General features: G+C 43.9%; 2 protein-coding genes across 5 annotated transcripts in view; one reads left to right on the top strand and one right to left on the bottom strand.

Annotated features, from left to right (window-relative positions):
- The window catches only part of nlrc3 (NLR family, CARD domain containing 3), a 35,898-nt gene extending 27,092 nt beyond the window's left edge, over positions 1–8,806 (top strand). For all 3 annotated transcript variants that reach the window (XM_083541391.1, XM_083541389.1, XM_083541390.1), the window contains 17 exons: positions 240–497; positions 581–2,348; positions 2,586–2,672; positions 2,842–2,925; positions 3,048–3,131; positions 3,845–3,928; positions 4,017–4,100; positions 5,091–5,174; positions 5,283–5,366; positions 5,833–5,916; positions 6,396–6,479; positions 6,584–6,667; positions 6,835–6,918; positions 7,403–7,486; positions 7,569–7,652; positions 8,064–8,147; positions 8,537–8,806. In XM_083541391.1, coding sequence (XP_083397517.1) covers positions 240–497; positions 581–2,348; positions 2,586–2,672; positions 2,842–2,925; positions 3,048–3,131; positions 3,845–3,928; positions 4,017–4,100; positions 5,091–5,174; positions 5,283–5,366; positions 5,833–5,916; positions 6,396–6,479; positions 6,584–6,667; positions 6,835–6,918; positions 7,403–7,486; positions 7,569–7,652; positions 8,064–8,147; positions 8,537–8,627 — 3,296 coding nt within the window. In that variant the 3' untranslated portion in view covers positions 8,628–8,806. The remainder of the gene's footprint in view (positions 1–239; positions 498–580; positions 2,349–2,585; positions 2,673–2,841; positions 2,926–3,047; positions 3,132–3,844; positions 3,929–4,016; positions 4,101–5,090; positions 5,175–5,282; positions 5,367–5,832; positions 5,917–6,395; positions 6,480–6,583; positions 6,668–6,834; positions 6,919–7,402; positions 7,487–7,568; positions 7,653–8,063; positions 8,148–8,536) is intronic.
- cluap1 (clusterin associated protein 1) lies at positions 8,660–14,720 on the bottom strand. 2 transcript variants are annotated; one of them, XM_083541605.1, is made up of 13 exons: positions 14,568–14,720; positions 14,382–14,454; positions 13,706–13,817; positions 13,389–13,473; positions 13,100–13,282; positions 12,824–13,003; positions 12,618–12,751; positions 12,386–12,527; positions 12,208–12,280; positions 10,253–10,363; positions 10,115–10,167; positions 9,967–10,014; positions 8,660–9,159 (listed from the first exon to the last, which is right to left on the bottom strand). In XM_083541605.1, the coding sequence occupies exons 2-13, from the start codon at positions 14,401–14,403 to the stop codon at positions 8,983–8,985; spliced, it is 1,320 nt and encodes a 439-aa protein (XP_083397731.1). In that variant the 5' UTR covers positions 14,404–14,454; positions 14,568–14,720; the 3' UTR covers positions 8,660–8,982. The 2 variants fall into 2 exon arrangements, with proteins under 2 accessions (XP_083397731.1, XP_083397732.1); XM_083541606.1 differs by lacking the exon at positions 9,967–10,014.
- Positions 14,721–16,132: the final 1,412 nt, after the last annotated feature.

Genomic DNA, 16,132 nt, shown 5'->3' with positions numbered 1-16,132 from the left:
ATACACCCGCCCCAGCTACACCTATACCAGTACACACACCCATAGCTACATCTATATCAGTACAAACACCCATAACTACATCCATCAACATACTAATACACACACCCATAGCTACATTCATACCCATACACACACTCCTACCCATATTAACTCCCATACACACACTTACACCCACACTCAGGTTCTTGACAATGATGAGCGACATAAACCCCATCACGATCTCTTGTTGTTCCGATCAGATGGTTGGTTGCGTAAGAATCAGAAATCGTTGCAGCGTTTCATCACGGACCCCTTACTGGTGAGCATCGTGAACCACCTGAGGAAATCCGATGAGCTGAGTGCAGAAGGGGCGCGGATTATCAAGGAGACGAGAGCCTTGGAGGATAAAGTCCATGCACTAAATGAGCTGCTGATCAGGGCTGATCCACAGGGCATCGCCTTCCAAGCATACCTGAAGAACTCGCATCCGGATGAGTACAAACTCATAACCTTGCATGGTGAGTGTGTAAAATGTCAACTCTTAGATTTGAAGTCCAAAAAGAGACTTGCATTATATGTCTCACTTTTGCTTTCTTTTTAGATGTGGTTGTTCAGCAAAATAAAGACCTTCTCCTTCAGAAAATCAGAGAGGTTAAGGAGATTCCAGCCCCCAATCAAACCCCTGGCCCTGCTCTGTTACTGGTTGATGGTGTATCTGACCTGCAACAGAGAGAGCACGATCTCATACAAGTGTCAGTCAACAGAGGAGTCGGACCTTTGCACAGCCTTCCACTGGGCCTGGATAAACTCTTCGCACCACTGACGAGGGTTAGCACTGCCCCTCGGGTCACCTTGACAGTAGGCGTGGCCGGCAGTGGGAAAACTCGACTGGTCCGCAAATTCATCCATCAATGGAGTTCAGGGAAGGTATTCCCTGAGTTAAGCTTGGCAATTCCTGTTTCGTGTTGGGAATTAAACAGTCTTGATCGTTTGTCCCTCGAACGGTTAATTCGTTTGATTGCTCCGTATGATAATGTGGACGTGATTTTAAACAGTCGTGTCTGTAAAGTTCTGCTGATCATTGATGGGTTGGAAGAATTCCGCTTCCCTCTGGACTTCTCAGAGGCCCCGTCTACCTCGGACCCACGTCGGGAGCTTCCGGTATCCGATCTCATCACGAACATCATCAGGGGCAACCTGTTACCAGGGGCAACACTGTGGCTTTTGTCAAGGCCTGGAGTTGGGGCAAAAGTGCCTGCAGGATTGGTAGATCGTGTGACAGAGGTCCCACCTTTTTTGCAAGCTCAGATTCAGGATTACTTCCATAATGCACACTTTCAAAGGAACTCACAATCCAGGCATTCCACCGAGTCAGATTCCCAAACATCAGAGGACAAGACTTGCCAAGCATGGGACCATCTGAGGTCCCAGAAACCCTTGCTCATACTTTGTTCGGTACCTTGCATTTGTCATATTGTTACATCCACTTTGTCCCACCTCATAGGCAAGAACTTGGAGGATGTACATCTCCCACGGACTCTGACAGAGGTATATGCCCTCTTCTGTTGGCCGCAAATCTCTTCCACAGACCCGTCTGGTGGAAGCATCCGGAAGCCCCTGGCCACTCTCGGACGTTTAGCTTTTTACAGTATTCTGCGCCAACGTTACACGTTCACTGAAAGTGACTTACGAACTTACGGTGTTGACATTCCACCACCACCAGGATCTCTGGGACATCGGATCCTTCAGCGCGAGCAGAGCTGGTCCTCCGAATCGGTGGCTTGGCGTTTCGTACACACTTCGTTGCAGGAGTTTCTTGGTGCCCTCTTTTACTATACCTCTGCCCGGCGTGGAATGTTCGATCTGTTCTCTGAGAGCAGTGTTTCCTGGCCGCGAATTGGCTTCCAAAACCACTATCGTGCTGCGCTCCAGAAAACCGGTGCCTCAACCAACGGAAAACTGGACCTCTTTATGCGCTTCCTCTCTGGCCTGTTGTCCTCAGCGGCTGGGACTCTGCTGGGCAGCGCATTGGGGGTCAGCAGAGAAGAGCTAGTGACCCAGCGAACGATGGCCATGTCTCTGCTTCAAAACACTGTGGCGGGATCAGGCAGCGATGCAGTTAGCATGCACAGCGTAGCTACAGTCGCCTGCCTGGCAGAGCTACAGCAGGGGGAGTGGATACGATCTGTAGAGGAGGATCTGATTGGCTGCAGACTACAGGGGAAGCTGAAGGGAGGGGTTAGCGCGGTGCTGGCGTACCTATTGCAAGTCTCCGACTCGTGTACCAATGAGACGCAGCTCTCCAACTGCCTGGACTCGGGCTCTCTCAAGCAACTTTTACCACAGCTCCTTTACTGCACCAAGCTGAGGTGGCACAAACACATCAACCACATAAAATTTATACACACGTCTGTTATGAATAGCGGTTTTCACAGGCGCATTTAAATTTCTCACACTTGCCATTGTTTTTTTTTTTCTTCACACCAGACACCAAACTTTGTATACCCAATATTGTGCAGTGAGCACTAGAATTAAACATGTTTTAAATGGAAGGCAATGCGAGCATTTGCATGTTATGTCTCATTTGCATTTTGCATTTTTTTTAGGATGGAAAACAATAAATTTAAGGACGATGCGATGGAGCTCCTGGGAAGTCTGCTAAGCGCCAAAGACTGCCATATTCAATCTCTAAGGTAGAACATTTATACAAGTATGCACCGATGCTACACTTTGTGGCCAAAAGAATAGAGACACCTGACTTTCCCACCTGCATGTGGTTCTTCTCCAAAATATTTTTGGCTGTACAGTGTGTACTGTATATTCGTACTGTATAGTGTTTAAATAATCTGTCTCTTGCCCTAGCATGGCGGATAGCTCTATAAGCAATAAGGGGATCAAGCCACTGAGCCGAGCTCTTATGGTCAATCGGACGCTCACTGTACTGGAGTAAGTGTTCACCTGATTTACAGGGACATCAACGACAAAGTCATTGAATTGTATTTTATACGAATTGTCGAGTTCCCATATAAAGATAACAACAGTCTCTAACTGACCTGCTTTTTTGACAGTCTCCATGGCAACAACATTGGCAGCAAAGGGGCAAAGTCGTTGGCCGAGGCGCTGAAGATGAACCAGGTGATCGTTTCAGTCAAGTGAGTATTACCCTTTACAGCTACCACACCATGTATCAAAATAAATTACTGCGTTCATAGCAACCAGTTTCTAACTAATTAATCATTTGATAGTTAATAATAAATATAATAATATATTTGATCTTAACAAGTCTGGGCAAATAACTGAGTAGGCACCAAAAATGATAAACTCCACCGAAAAATCATTTTGAATCCCTAAACATTTGTTTTACTGAGTCTTAAATCGAGCGGCAAAATCCGCACAGGTCCGGCAATTAAAACCGTCCGTGTGGAAAAAATAGCTATTTATATATATATTAGCGTAATCATCAATATTTGTCCATGTTGATTGGAGTATTAAAAACTTGACAATTATTAAGGTACATTTAGCACAAATACAAATTAATCATATAAAATATTCATTTATATTAATAATAAATAAATAAAAATAACTGGAGACCGAGGTGTGTCCTGAGAGTCACGTAGAATAGAGATTAACATGGCAGAGGTAGAGCTGCATCTTCCTGCAGACACAACAGGAAGATGAAGTCTGGTTTTGTTTAACCTTTTTGCTTTTTCGCAGTTTTGAAGGCCTGTTTTCTAAACAATCGTTATTCCATAACCCTAGATAGATAGATGGATAGAATAAGTCAAATGATAGTGTACCAACTATACAGAGCGTGTGTATGTGTGTGTATGTGTGTGTATGTGTGTGTATGTGTGTGTGTGTGAAGTCTTCAAAGTAACCAGATAGAAAACGAGGGAGCTCACGCCCTGGCCGAAGTTTTGCAGTCGAACAGGAAACTCACCACACTAAAGTGAGTGCGTGTTGCATTTACAGAGAAATTGCATTATGATGTTCCCTCGTTTGGCTCGCAAGAATTATTTTCCCATCGTGTATTGCAGCGTTCAGAAGAACAGTATCGGACCGGAGGGGGTGAAGAGGATTGCAGAAGCGCTCAAAAAGAATCACATATTGCAAGACCTCAAGTATGAAACATGCTTTTTTGTAACTCGACACTGAAATCATCACACCAGCATCATTTCGTCTATATACATTTACTCAAAGTCTCCGAAGGAACTCGGCAGGTAGGTTGCTCTAGACATCCAGCTCCACCTTCTGTGGAGGCTGTAGGCTGCTTCAAATCCTTCTGTCGCTTCATGTAATCCCAGACAGACTCGATGCCATTCAGATCGGGGCCAAAACCTTTACTTCCAGGGCTCGTTGTTCTTCTCTACGACGAAGGTAGATATTTGGGGCTGTTGTCCTGCTCCAGAATAAATTGGGGGCCAATCAGACACCTCCCTGATTGTACTGCATGGTGGAGAAGAATGTGCCTTGACTTCACAGCATTGAGGACACCATTAATCCTGACCACATCTCCAACTCTGTTTGCAAAAATGCAGCTCTGAACGTGCAGGAAACCTCCACCATGCTTCACTTTTGCCTGCAGACCTTCATTTTTTCTGCTTCCACAAGTTCTTCCATTAAGAAAAACACCTGGCTAGACTTCTACAGACGTGTGTGTACCTGTGACCCACTGGTTTTCACCAATTCTTTGCTAATGGCACTGCTGAAAATTTTTCCGATGTTGAAACGTGTCTTTCATCTGCTTCAATAGATCTCATTGTTCGACCACAGCGTCTACGCGCCTCAACATCACCCTTTTCTTTGTGCTTCTTCAAAACTTTGTGAAACCACAGTCTGCATTAAGATCTTTGCCTGTCGATGCAGTAAAACCACACCATGCTCAGGTTTGCCTAGAACCGGCGAGGTAAAACCGTCCTCCTCAAACTCACCTTAGTAGCAGCGTTTGGCTGTTCCTCACCCAGTTTAAAGCTTCTACACAACTTTTCTGTTCTACCTACAGTGCTGGGTAGAACTGGTTCATCAGACACCTGACTTTGCTCCTATAGAAAGATCATGATAAAAATGAAGTTGTGTGCATGTTTCTAAAGAAATGTTTGCCTTTATCTCAGTGTATCTGGCAATCACTTGGGGGATCTGGGCGCACTCGCGTTGGCTCAGGCACTCGCGGTTAACCATACTCTCCAGATTCTCAGGTATTGTCTAAACACAAAATCACACACTGATTACTGAGTACACACTGGTACTTTCTAATTTGTCAAATTCCACGTCGCTCATGAGCACTTCCTTTCTGTCTCCATCAGCCTTCGTAGTAACTCTGTCAGTGACAAGGGCATGAGGGCTCTGACTCAGGCCCTGCGCTACAACAAAGGCCTAATTAAACTCAAGTAAGTGTTATTGTGTGTGTGTGTGTGTGTGTGTTGCTAATAGTTCTGGAGCTGCATCCGATCTAAACAAGAATCTGGTGAAGAAACTTAGGAGCACAATTTGACAACGGAGATTTGCACAATTTGCACTTCTAGCCACAACATTTCTAGAACAATATGAGATGTTCAGTCGTGAAACACAGCACCGTATGTGGTAAAAAAGCAAACACGGCACTTCACCACAAAAACCCCACTGCATACCGTATCAAGTGTCGGGCATTGTGTTGGATGGTGTGATGATTTCAGCTTGTTTCCACAGGAAACTGGGTTGAAATTGGGTTGCAAGGGAAAACCTGTGACCATGTGACTTTGTTGGGATTTTATTGGGGTCCCCACTTTGAACCTTGTCATTGTAAAAGCATCTTGATGGTCCCTGTAATGCACGTTGTGTAACTGTGTGTGTGTGTGTGTGTGTGTGTGTGTGTAGCCTCAGGGAGAACTCCATTGGTGTTGAAAGTGCTCCAGCCATTGCCCGAGCTTTACAAGAGAACCAGACGCTCAGGGAACTCGAGTGAGTACATTCCTCTCATCTCTTTTTGACCGTATTCTCCACCATCTGTTTTCCTCCTGCTATGTGTCCTGTTGCTTGGTTACGTCGAAAGTCTGGCTTGAAATTTGAAGTTCGTGGACACCTAACCATTAGATTTAGTCTCCATTTGCTCTTATAATGAGCTCCACTCTTCTGGGACGATGTTCCACTAGATTTTGTGGAGATGTGTGTGAGATCTCATTCAGGGTGTTTTGTGAAGTCAGCTACTGATGTAGGTGGGGAGGTACCTGGGGTGCAGAAAAATAGCAAAAGATCCCCAAGCAGATCTTCATGGAGATGGAACATGTTTGAGGGCTTGTAGTTGAACTGAAGGGAAAATTCGAAGACGTCCTGTACAACTGTGTGAATCCACTCCACATCTGGGTGGGAAAGTCAGGTGTCCAAATACTTTCATTTATTCAAATGTTCCAAAATAAATAAATAAATCTTGTGTGTCTCAGTCTTACAGCGAACCTTCTTTACGATGAAGGTGTGACAGCCATTGCAGCAGCAGTGAAAGTCAACAGAGCTCTTACTTCTTTGCAGTGAGTCGACCACACACACACACACACACACACACACACACACACACACACACACACACACACACACACAGGATTCAGATTCTCTATTTATATGTGTGTGTTAGCCTCCAGTGGAACTTCATGAATGCCGGTGCAGCAAAAGCTCTTGCTCAGTCTCTAGAGAGCAACAGGTCCATCCAGCTCCTGGAGTGAGTATCATCATAGATCTTCATCTTCATCTGATGTCTCCTGCTAGAGTCTGGTTTAATTTATATCCTGTTCATGTTACATCATGTTTTGCTAGAAATATTGTGGTGTTTGTTTCTGTTTCTGGCTGATTCGAAGTGTGTGTGTGTGTGTGTGTGTTTGTGTGTAGTCTCCAAGAAAATGCTCTGGGTGATGATGGTGTGGTCTCACTGGCAGACTCTCTAAAGGCTAACTCCTCTCTAAAAGTGCTCTAGTAAGTCTCACACATACAATTCTAAGTATCCTTGTAAGGACCATTTAATGACTTATAAATTCAATGTGGGGACAAGCCATGCATTTGTGAGGACATTCGGTCCTCACCAGGATCTGAAAACATACACACAAACACACATCTTTGTGAGGACCTTCACTGGCTTTTATCAAATTTAATGTGGGGACAAGCCTTGCATTTAGGGGAAACATTTGGGCCTCTCGAGGATGTTAAAACATGCCCGCACACACACACACACACACACACACACACACACACACACACACACACACACACACACACACACACACACACACAGAGCAGGTAAGAATGCAGCATGTGGTCTTGCAGAAAGCTGTACAAAGAAAAAATAGGTCACACTCCGGAAAAGGCCTACATTTCAGCTTCCTGTCTGCTTGGAAGAATTTACAAGTGTGCTTTGTGTGCTTTGTGTGCTTTGTGTGTGTGTGTGTGTGTGTGTGTGTAGCCTTCAGGGTGTATCAGCAGGTCAAGAAGGTGCCATCGCTCTGGCTGAAGCTCTGAAGGTCAACCAGAGTCTCCACACCCTCGAGTGAGTCCTCCTTCTCTGGTCGTGATCATGTTAGGTGTCCTGCGTCCCCCTTATACACCTCACTTTCTCTCCCTGTCCCCAGTCTCCGTGGCAACTCCATCGGCAAAGACGGGGCCAAGGCTCTCTCCATCGCACTGAAGACCAATCACAGTTTGAGAAGTTTGAAGTGAGTAGTGTTCTGCGGATCTCCTGTTTTTTTTTTGTTTGTAAATGACAAAATTGCCTGTCGTTTTTTTCTATTACCAGTTTTATTATTGTTGTTATTATTATTATTAACGTGAACAGTTTAAATTTTTTTTAAAAAGAATTTCAAATAAATGCCTGGTTTTTTTTCTCAATAAAAAATTCAATAAAATCTAAAATAAATCTAATTCAGGCAATACGTTTTTTGTTTACTATATTGTTTTAATTGCGCGATCAATTGACTACGCAATTTTCCGGTACGTACGTGACTAAACAAACTTGCGATCCTCCAATACATTTCCGTACCCGAAAGTCCTGTAGCGAACAAGTACCGTTACACCCGTAGCCATGAGGAAATAAATGTAACACAATATTGTAATGTTCTTGTGTGTAGTCTGCAGGAGAACTCTTTGGGAATGGACGGCGCCATCTTCATCGGCAACGCGCTCAAAGGAAACCATAAGCTCACTTATATAAAGTAAGTTCCCTTGCGCTGAGGAACCGGAAGCTCAGGGAGCACCACCGATCCTAAAACCTGTAATATGTTTGTAAGGACCCGACTTTTTGGAGGTCCTTGGCGTGAAATATTTTCCTCTAGCAGACGTGCTCTAGGATGACATTTTTCGCGCCAACATGGGTTGGAAGATCTCCTTCTATAGAGCTGACCTGACGTTCATAAGACTCCTCTTGAGGCTTAATGAATCTTAGTATAAGATTGGAAAGTAAATGAAACATGAGTAAACAGGAGTTTATTTAAAAATACCATCGAGTCCCCAGAAATCAAAGACGTGTCTGTGTTTCCTGGGACATTGAGTGTGTGTTTGTGTTTTGCATTTGTAAACTAATTCTAATTTTCCTACTTTTCAGTCTAAAGGATAACGGAATCGGCGAGTCGGGGGCGAAGGTCGTTTCGGATGCTATACGAACCGACGCGCTTGCATGTGTGGTGGACATCTGAGGAACAAACGCACGCAAGAAGCGAACTGTATATATATCAACAGTTTATTTAAGAATTTATTTATTTATCACGTCTTACAGCACGTTGTTTTCTTCTGTAGAATATCAAATATTTATATTTTATACATTTTATACGTGAATCCAATAATTTTTTCTATAATAAACTCAAAAAGGTGTAAATGTGTGGATTTATCGTTTGTACCACTATACGCAGCCAAAAGTATGTGGACACCCGCCCATAAGATTAGCAGCCACAAGGGGGTGTCGGTCCTGATGTAGGTGAAAAGAATTCATCAGCTTTATGGGTAGGGTGTCCCAATACTTTGGCCACACACATTTTTATGCGACTGTGCTAGTTAGAAGTCGTTGTCACTCTCCTCCAGTATCTGAGGGTGCAGAGATCTGATTGGTCGGCTGTGCGTGGAGGCGGAGCCTTCCAGACTGCCGTTTTCCTCGCCCAAGTCTTCGTTTTCCTCGTCGTCCTCTTCCTCCTCCTCGTCGTCATCGTCGACGTCGATCTCGCTGTCTCCCGACTGCAGGTGCCGAGACACGGCAGAAACGTGTGTTGATTAATGCGCTTTTACACACACACGTTTACATTTACAGCATTACAGGGACAGGAGAGAACTGTGTGGTAACGGTAGCTACTCGATCCGTACTGCCCGTGTGCGCAAAGGCGTCTACTTCCTGTCTGGAATATCTCGAAACAATTTACGCCACTTTCGGAGATTTGATTAATCAGTTTGAAATTTGGAAATTTGGGTTACGGATTAAGTAGCCACGATAACATCTAATTCCTAAGCTAGAATCGTTAATACCTAAGCGTTCGAATGCTAGCTAGGGACGTTTGGGGGAGTAATCGAATTCTAACCGGATTTACTGTAAGCTCCGCCCCAAGAAAAATTCATGCTATGCTACTTGGGAAGACTTCAGGTTCCGTACTAACATTGGCAGTCTATGGCACGGGAATGGATACAGGTTCTCCAGTGTGCTGTAGGGTTCTTACTAGAGGCCGACCGTGGAGTTTTATCGTTACCGATAGCTAGGTTGGATCGTATTTGCAGATAACTGATTGATCAAATTATAGTTTTTGGATTCCCAAAAAATAAGAAAATCGCAGGTTTAGGAGAATAAAAGACGCATTCAAACAAACGTAACACTTCGAATAAAAAAAAAAAAAAAAAAGCCAGTGAATCACCTCTAGAGGCCGCTCTCGTACTGCATACAGCAATCCGGAAACCGATGAATTGGTCAACCTCTAGCTCTTGGGGTAAACTAACTAAGCACAAGTGCTAGTCACCTAGTCCACAATAAGACCTGGTACACACACATACACACACCTGTGGTTTCCGCCGCCTCCGGGTAGCACCGGGGAGATGCTGCGTAGCCTTAAATCGAACGAGTATGAACCAGAGAAGACGCAAAGCCGGAAAAAAACAAATTAGGATAAGACAAAGGAATACACACAGAGCTTGGGTTTAGACTCACCTCATCCGAGTCTTCTCCCTGCATGGTTCCGATGAGACGTCCTCCAGCTCGACCTACAGTGGGATACGAGACTGGGTTGGAGCTCGTCGGAGACATGCTAGCAGAACAAAAACTAAACTTTGGGGCAGGTTTTGGTACCTGGTATAAGCGTTTGACGGAGGGGGAACGGTTTGGGCGAGCGTCCGTCCTCTATGTCGCTGTCAGAGCCTTCGTCGTCAGGGATCTCCATGTCGGAATCTTCCTCTCGCACTAAAAACCGGAAGGAATGTCAAAAAACTAACGTACAGTGAGGAAAATAAGTATTTGAACACCCTGCTATTTTGCAAGTTCTACCACTTAGAAATCATGGAGGGGTCTGAAATTGTCATCGTAGGTGCATGTCCACTGTGAGAGACATAATCTAAAAAAAAAATCCAGAAATCACAATGTATTATTTTTTAACTATTTATTTGTATGATACAGCTGCAAATAAGTATTTGAACACCTGAGAAAGTCAATGTTAATATTTGGTACAGTAGCCTTTGTTTGCAATTACAGAGGTCAAACGTTTCCTGTAGTTTTTCACCAGGTTTGCACACACTGCAGGAGGGATTTTGGCCCACTCCTCCACACAGATCTTCTCTAGATCAGTCAGGTTTCTGGCCTGTTGCTGAGAAACACAGAGTTTGAGCTTCCTCCAAAGATTCTATATTGGGTTTAGGTCTGGAGACTGGCTAGGCCACGCCAGAACTTTGATATGCTTCTTACAGAGCCACTCCTTGGTTATCCTGGCTGTGTGCTTCGGATCATTGTTATGTTGGAAGACCCAGCCTCGACCCATCTTCAATGCTCTAACTGAGGGAAGGCGGTTGTTCCCCCAAAATCTCCCAATACATGGCCCCGGTCATCCTCTCCTTAATACAGTGCAGTCGCCCTGTCCCATGTGCAGAAAAACACCCCCAAAACATGATGCTACCACCCCCATGCTTCACAGTAGGGATGGTGTTCTTGGGATGGTACTCATCATTCTTCTTCCTCCAAACACGTTTAGTGGAATTATGACCCAAAAGTTCTATTTTGGTCTCATCTGACCACATGACTTTCTCCCATGACTCCTCTGGATCATCCAAATGGTCATCGGCAAACTTAAGACATGCCTGGACATGTCCTGGTTTAAGCAGGGGAACCTTCCGTGCCATGCATGATTTCAAACCATGACGTCCTAGTGTATTACCAACAGTAACCTTGGAAACGGTGGTCCCAGCTCTTTTCAGGTCATTGACCAGCTCCTCCCGTGTAGTTTTGGGCTGATTCTCACCTTCCTTAGGATCATTGAGACCCCACGAGGTGATATCTTGCATGGAGCCCCAGTCCGAGGGAGATTGACAGCCATGTTTAACTTCTTCCATTTTCTAATGATTGCTCCAGCAGTGGACCTTTTTTCACCAAGCTGCTTGGCAATTTCCCCGTAGCCCTTTCCAGCCTTGTGGAGGTGTACAATTTTGTCTCTAGTGTCTTTGGACAGCTCTTTGGTCTTGGCCATGTTAGTAGTTGGATTCTTACTGATTGTATGGGGTGGACAGGTGTCTTTATGCAGCTAACGACCTCAAACAGGTGCATCTAATTTAGGATAATAAATGTAGTGGAGGTGGACATTTTAAAGGCAGACTAACAGGTCTTTGAGGGTCAGAATTCTAGCTGATAGACAGGTGTTCAAATACTTATTTGCAGCTGTATCATACAAATAAATAGTTTAAAAATCATATATTGTGATTTCTGGAATTTCTTTTTTAGATTATGTCTCTCACAGTGGACATGCACCTACAATGACAATTTCAGACCCCTACATGATTTCTAAGTGGGAGAACTTGCAAAATAGCAGGGTGTTCAAATACTTATTTTCCTCACTGTATAAATTGCCTGGTCTTCAATCTCGTCCAGTTTTGGAGTAACGCAGCTCCTCACCGACGGGATCATCTGCCGTTCTACCTGCTGTTTCTCGCTGGATGTTTTCTGTTTTTATGCATCACCTTGAGTCTACTCTTGCAGCTGCTACGTCCAGAAGTCTTTCAAAATAACTCAAACCTCATATGTGTGTGTGTGTGCAATTTTACCTCCACTGGTCATGAGCCTCCTGTCCTCCTCACGTAGCTTGTTCTGCATCGTTTTCATGGAGTTTTCCATTTCCTAGACAGTACAGGAATTTATAACACGACACAACGAAGTAAAATTGTCGGAATTTACGTGGATTCGCGTTCCCGAGCAGCTTCCACGGAACAGAGCGTGTTGTACCTCGAAGCGCTCCTGCTCCAGCCGGTGATACTCCTCCAGCTGCTGCTCTAGAGAAGACAGGCTGTGGAACTTCTTCACGTAGGTCTCGTACTGCTTCTGGAGCTCCTCCTCGATCTTCTCGTACTCCTCCATGAACGCCGGCCTGCGGGCAGGACGTCGCAAGGTCATTCACTCAGACAGTTCGTCGGCCTCAGGCCGCATCGCTCAAATTTGCGATCTCAGATCGTCTCACCGGACGCTCTGTAGAGTCTGGAGGCGCTTCCGGTTCCTCTCGAGCTCTTGTTTCTTCTTTGTGATTTTGGCCTCCAGGCTCGCCTCATCGGACGCCACGTTGTTCAGCATCTCCTTGGTCTTCTGCACGTTGTCCTACACACACACGACAATCAAAATCTGCCTTTGGACACCTGGTATCACCTGGTGTGTATGTGTGTGTGGTACCAGGACATCCTTGACAGCCGCCCGGAGCGCTCTTTCAACCTCGGCGATCTCCAGCGGTCTGGCTATGGCGGCGGTCCTGCTCTCTCTCAGGTCCTCTTCGCGCCCCAGGAGGTCGTACAGAGACGCCCCTTTCGCCGTGATCTCGGAGCCGAGCTGACGCGCTGCCTTTAAATCTGCAATCTACACACACACACACACACACACACACACACACACACACAGAGGTAAATGTGGAACGTGGTGGGACGAAGGCCGTCGCGGGGAAAGCGCTCCCACCTTGGACGCCAGGTTGAATTTGAAATTGGTGCTGGAGTCGTCGGAGCCTGGCTCGTCCGCGGCTGCCTCGTTGCTCTTCACGGCATTGTAGAGGACGCTGGTGATCTTCAGCAGCTCTTTCACCGCATAGCCGTCCGCCTGGTACAAGCGCTTCAGGTTCACTTTGATATGCGCCTTCGTCGCCTGCGAGCGCACACACACACACACACACACGCTCTGAATGTCGACAAATCCTCATGTATTGCTCTATATATACTGTATATCCGGCACACACACATCTGTAGAATACCATAAATTGAGCCACGGCTTTGATGAAAAACACCCTGTCTGACTCCGTGTCAACGTCACTGGGGATCTCCATCTGCGGCTCGTACCTGAACGACAAAAAAAACATGCCGTTCCTTTATTTTCATGCATAGGAATTCCTTCCGAAAGTAAATTGCTGCTACGTGAAAACGACGTATCGCGAAACACCACCGAGACGTGTCCTGAGAGTCGCGTGGAACAGAGATTAACATGGCAGAGGTAGAGCTGCGTCTTCCTGGAGACAGTATAGGAAACAAACGTCTGGTTTCTTTTGATCTTTTTTTCTTTTTCTCACTTCACCTTTTGACCAGCCATAAGAGAATCTCTGCGACCAGAGGAAAATTCGGAGTCCGGAAGTTCTCCATGGAGATGAGCCGAGGGTAGCCGAGCGCACGCGTCATCTCTGTAAAATCTACGACAGGAAGGAGGTGACGAAGAAGGGAAAAAAAAAAAAGAAAACAAAAGGTTAAATCCAAAGATGAAATTGCTGGTGTTCGATGTACGTGACTTCACATTAAAATAACGAGGAGTCGTTTCTAAACGATTCGTTCGTTTCGAAAGAGTCTTTAACGCGACTCGGGGGGGGGGGGGGGGGGGGTGTCCGTTTTATCATATTTTTATTTTTGGAACCTTAGATGTATTTTTTTTTTTTTTTATCAAAAGGATCTAAATGAACTAAATGACTCATCAAAATGATTCAAACAACCGACTCATCAAAATGATTCAAACAACCGACTCATCAAAATGATTCAAACAACCGACTCATCAAAATGATTCGCTCCTCCCATCGCAAACACAAAAAGGGGCGTGGCCGAAGAATGAATACTTACGCAACCAGGACCTTTAAATGATTGGTTTAGCAATTTTAATAGCATACAATAATAGAAAAAGCTTTTGTATGTGCACATTTATGACATAAAATCCGCTCATTGTGCCAATACTTATGCACCACATAGATCATTTAGATATTGCTTACTTCTTAAATCTCTGAACGACATGGCTGCTTTCTTCCTGGATAGTTTTTCCTTTACAACGCACTTTAACGTCTCCTATGAAACAAATTAAAGAAAACAACAATAATAAACAACAATGGAATCATCTGGTTTTAAAACTAAAACCCCAAATTATACTCGCTATATATATATTTTTTTTTTAGCATTACCTCAAATACGGTCCAAAATAAAATAAAAAAAATTATATCAAATGTTATAAATCGCTCAATTTTGTCAGCGAGTAACAATAAAAACCCTCGCTTCAATTTTCACCGCCGCCATCTTGAATCATCTGCATCCGTCACTATGGCAGCCGACCAGCTACGGCACCACGGCGAGGACAAAACGCGCTATAATTACGAAACGCGTTTCTTTTTACTGCGTATCAGTGATTACAAGATCGGATCATTTTAGTGACTCGGTTCTTTGAATCACGTTTATTGAAATGAACGGATTTTATTGAGTCGTTTGGTTCGTTTTGTTCCTTTTGTTCAGAAATAATTCCAATAATAAAAATATGACAATTCAGCTACAGAACAGAACGAGCAGCTTCACCTTCCCAGATGAAGGTCATTTTTTATCGCGTGACTCAAGTAATTATTGCAACAATATTGTGGACAAAAAAATAAAAGGAAAAAAGATTTGTTAAATAGTTGAACTACTCGATTCTGTTTCCTTTACATTAGTTACGTGGATTTTTCAATCAAAAAATGTACGAATCGCTCTTTTAAGACGACTCAGAAGAATGAAAAGCCCCAGCGATAGAAACCAGCGACATTATAAAGAAACGCAGTATAACGTCTCTGCATCACAGACGAGAATGTTATTGGACGCCTGCTAGATGGCCTCAGTGTCGCCAAACTCGCAATCTGTTTGGTTTAAGTGATAAGCCTTGATTCTAATGTATTTGAAGCTACATGCGTCCACACTGTCATTGACAAGGCCTTGAGGCAGATCTCTTTGACCCCCGGCAACACAGGCGAGGGCTGAAATCTGATTGGTTGGAAACCGTAACATGAATGTACACTACTGGAAGTAGCGCAACCAAGAGAACCTCTAGAAAATGGAAAGAATAGAGTATTAATAATCAATAAAAATATGAAAAGTAGTTTATAACGTAACAGTTTGACAGTATATACAATGGGTCGTCAACCGGGTTTTCGCGACCCCTAGTGAGTCTGCCGCGGTACTACAGGGCGTCTGCTAATTAATGTTGAATCACAAATAATGGTTTGTTAAAAAAAAAAAAAAAAAACATGGGTAAAAACATCAAAGAAAAGGAATTAGTGCAAAAATATTATAATTATTGCGTTGAACTTCTATTAAATTTAAAGCTAGAGTTCATGTGAATGTATGAAAATATACGGAAATTGATGCACATACAACAACAACATAATTCTAATTGTTAACATAATATAACTAGCGATTGGTTTCTATTAATATCAGTGAAGATGTTTGACACATTTTGCATCACCCTGCCCCCATGTCTCTATCGACTAAGGGGTCCTCGACCTGAAAGACCTGAAGACCCCCCCTGGTATATACTGTATGACCTTTTAACAATAAATATATAGTTTGTTAATTATTATTATTATTATTATTATTATTATTATTATTATTATTATTATTTCAATTTCAGCATTTGTTTTTACCATAACCAAATAAAAATGAAGCTGTGATTTTTTTAAAAGTGTAATTTCGGTTTGTTTGTTATGTTTTGATCATTAAACAATAA

This window comes from Silurus aristotelis (assembly GCF_946808225.1).
Source record: "Silurus aristotelis genome assembly, chromosome: 1".
Taxonomy (NCBI): domain Eukaryota; kingdom Metazoa; phylum Chordata; class Actinopteri; order Siluriformes; family Siluridae; genus Silurus; species Silurus aristotelis.
The sequence above is the reverse complement of the archived record's forward strand: the minus strand, read 5'-3'. Positions and strand labels throughout refer to the sequence as shown.

Excerpts from the sequence above, each read along its gene's own strand:
- cluap1 (XM_083541605.1), bottom strand. The coding sequence starts at position 14,403 with ATGTCGTTCAGAGATTTAAGAA. Across the intron at positions 10,364-12,207 it reads GAGGCTCATGACCAGTGGAG|TGCGAGAGGAAGATTCCGAC; the intron begins GTAAAATTGCAC and ends TCCGGTTTTTAG. Across the intron at positions 10,015-10,114 it reads AGGGAGAAGACTCGGATGAG|GCTACGCAGCATCTCCCCGG; the intron begins GTGAGTCTAAAC and ends GTTCGATTTAAG.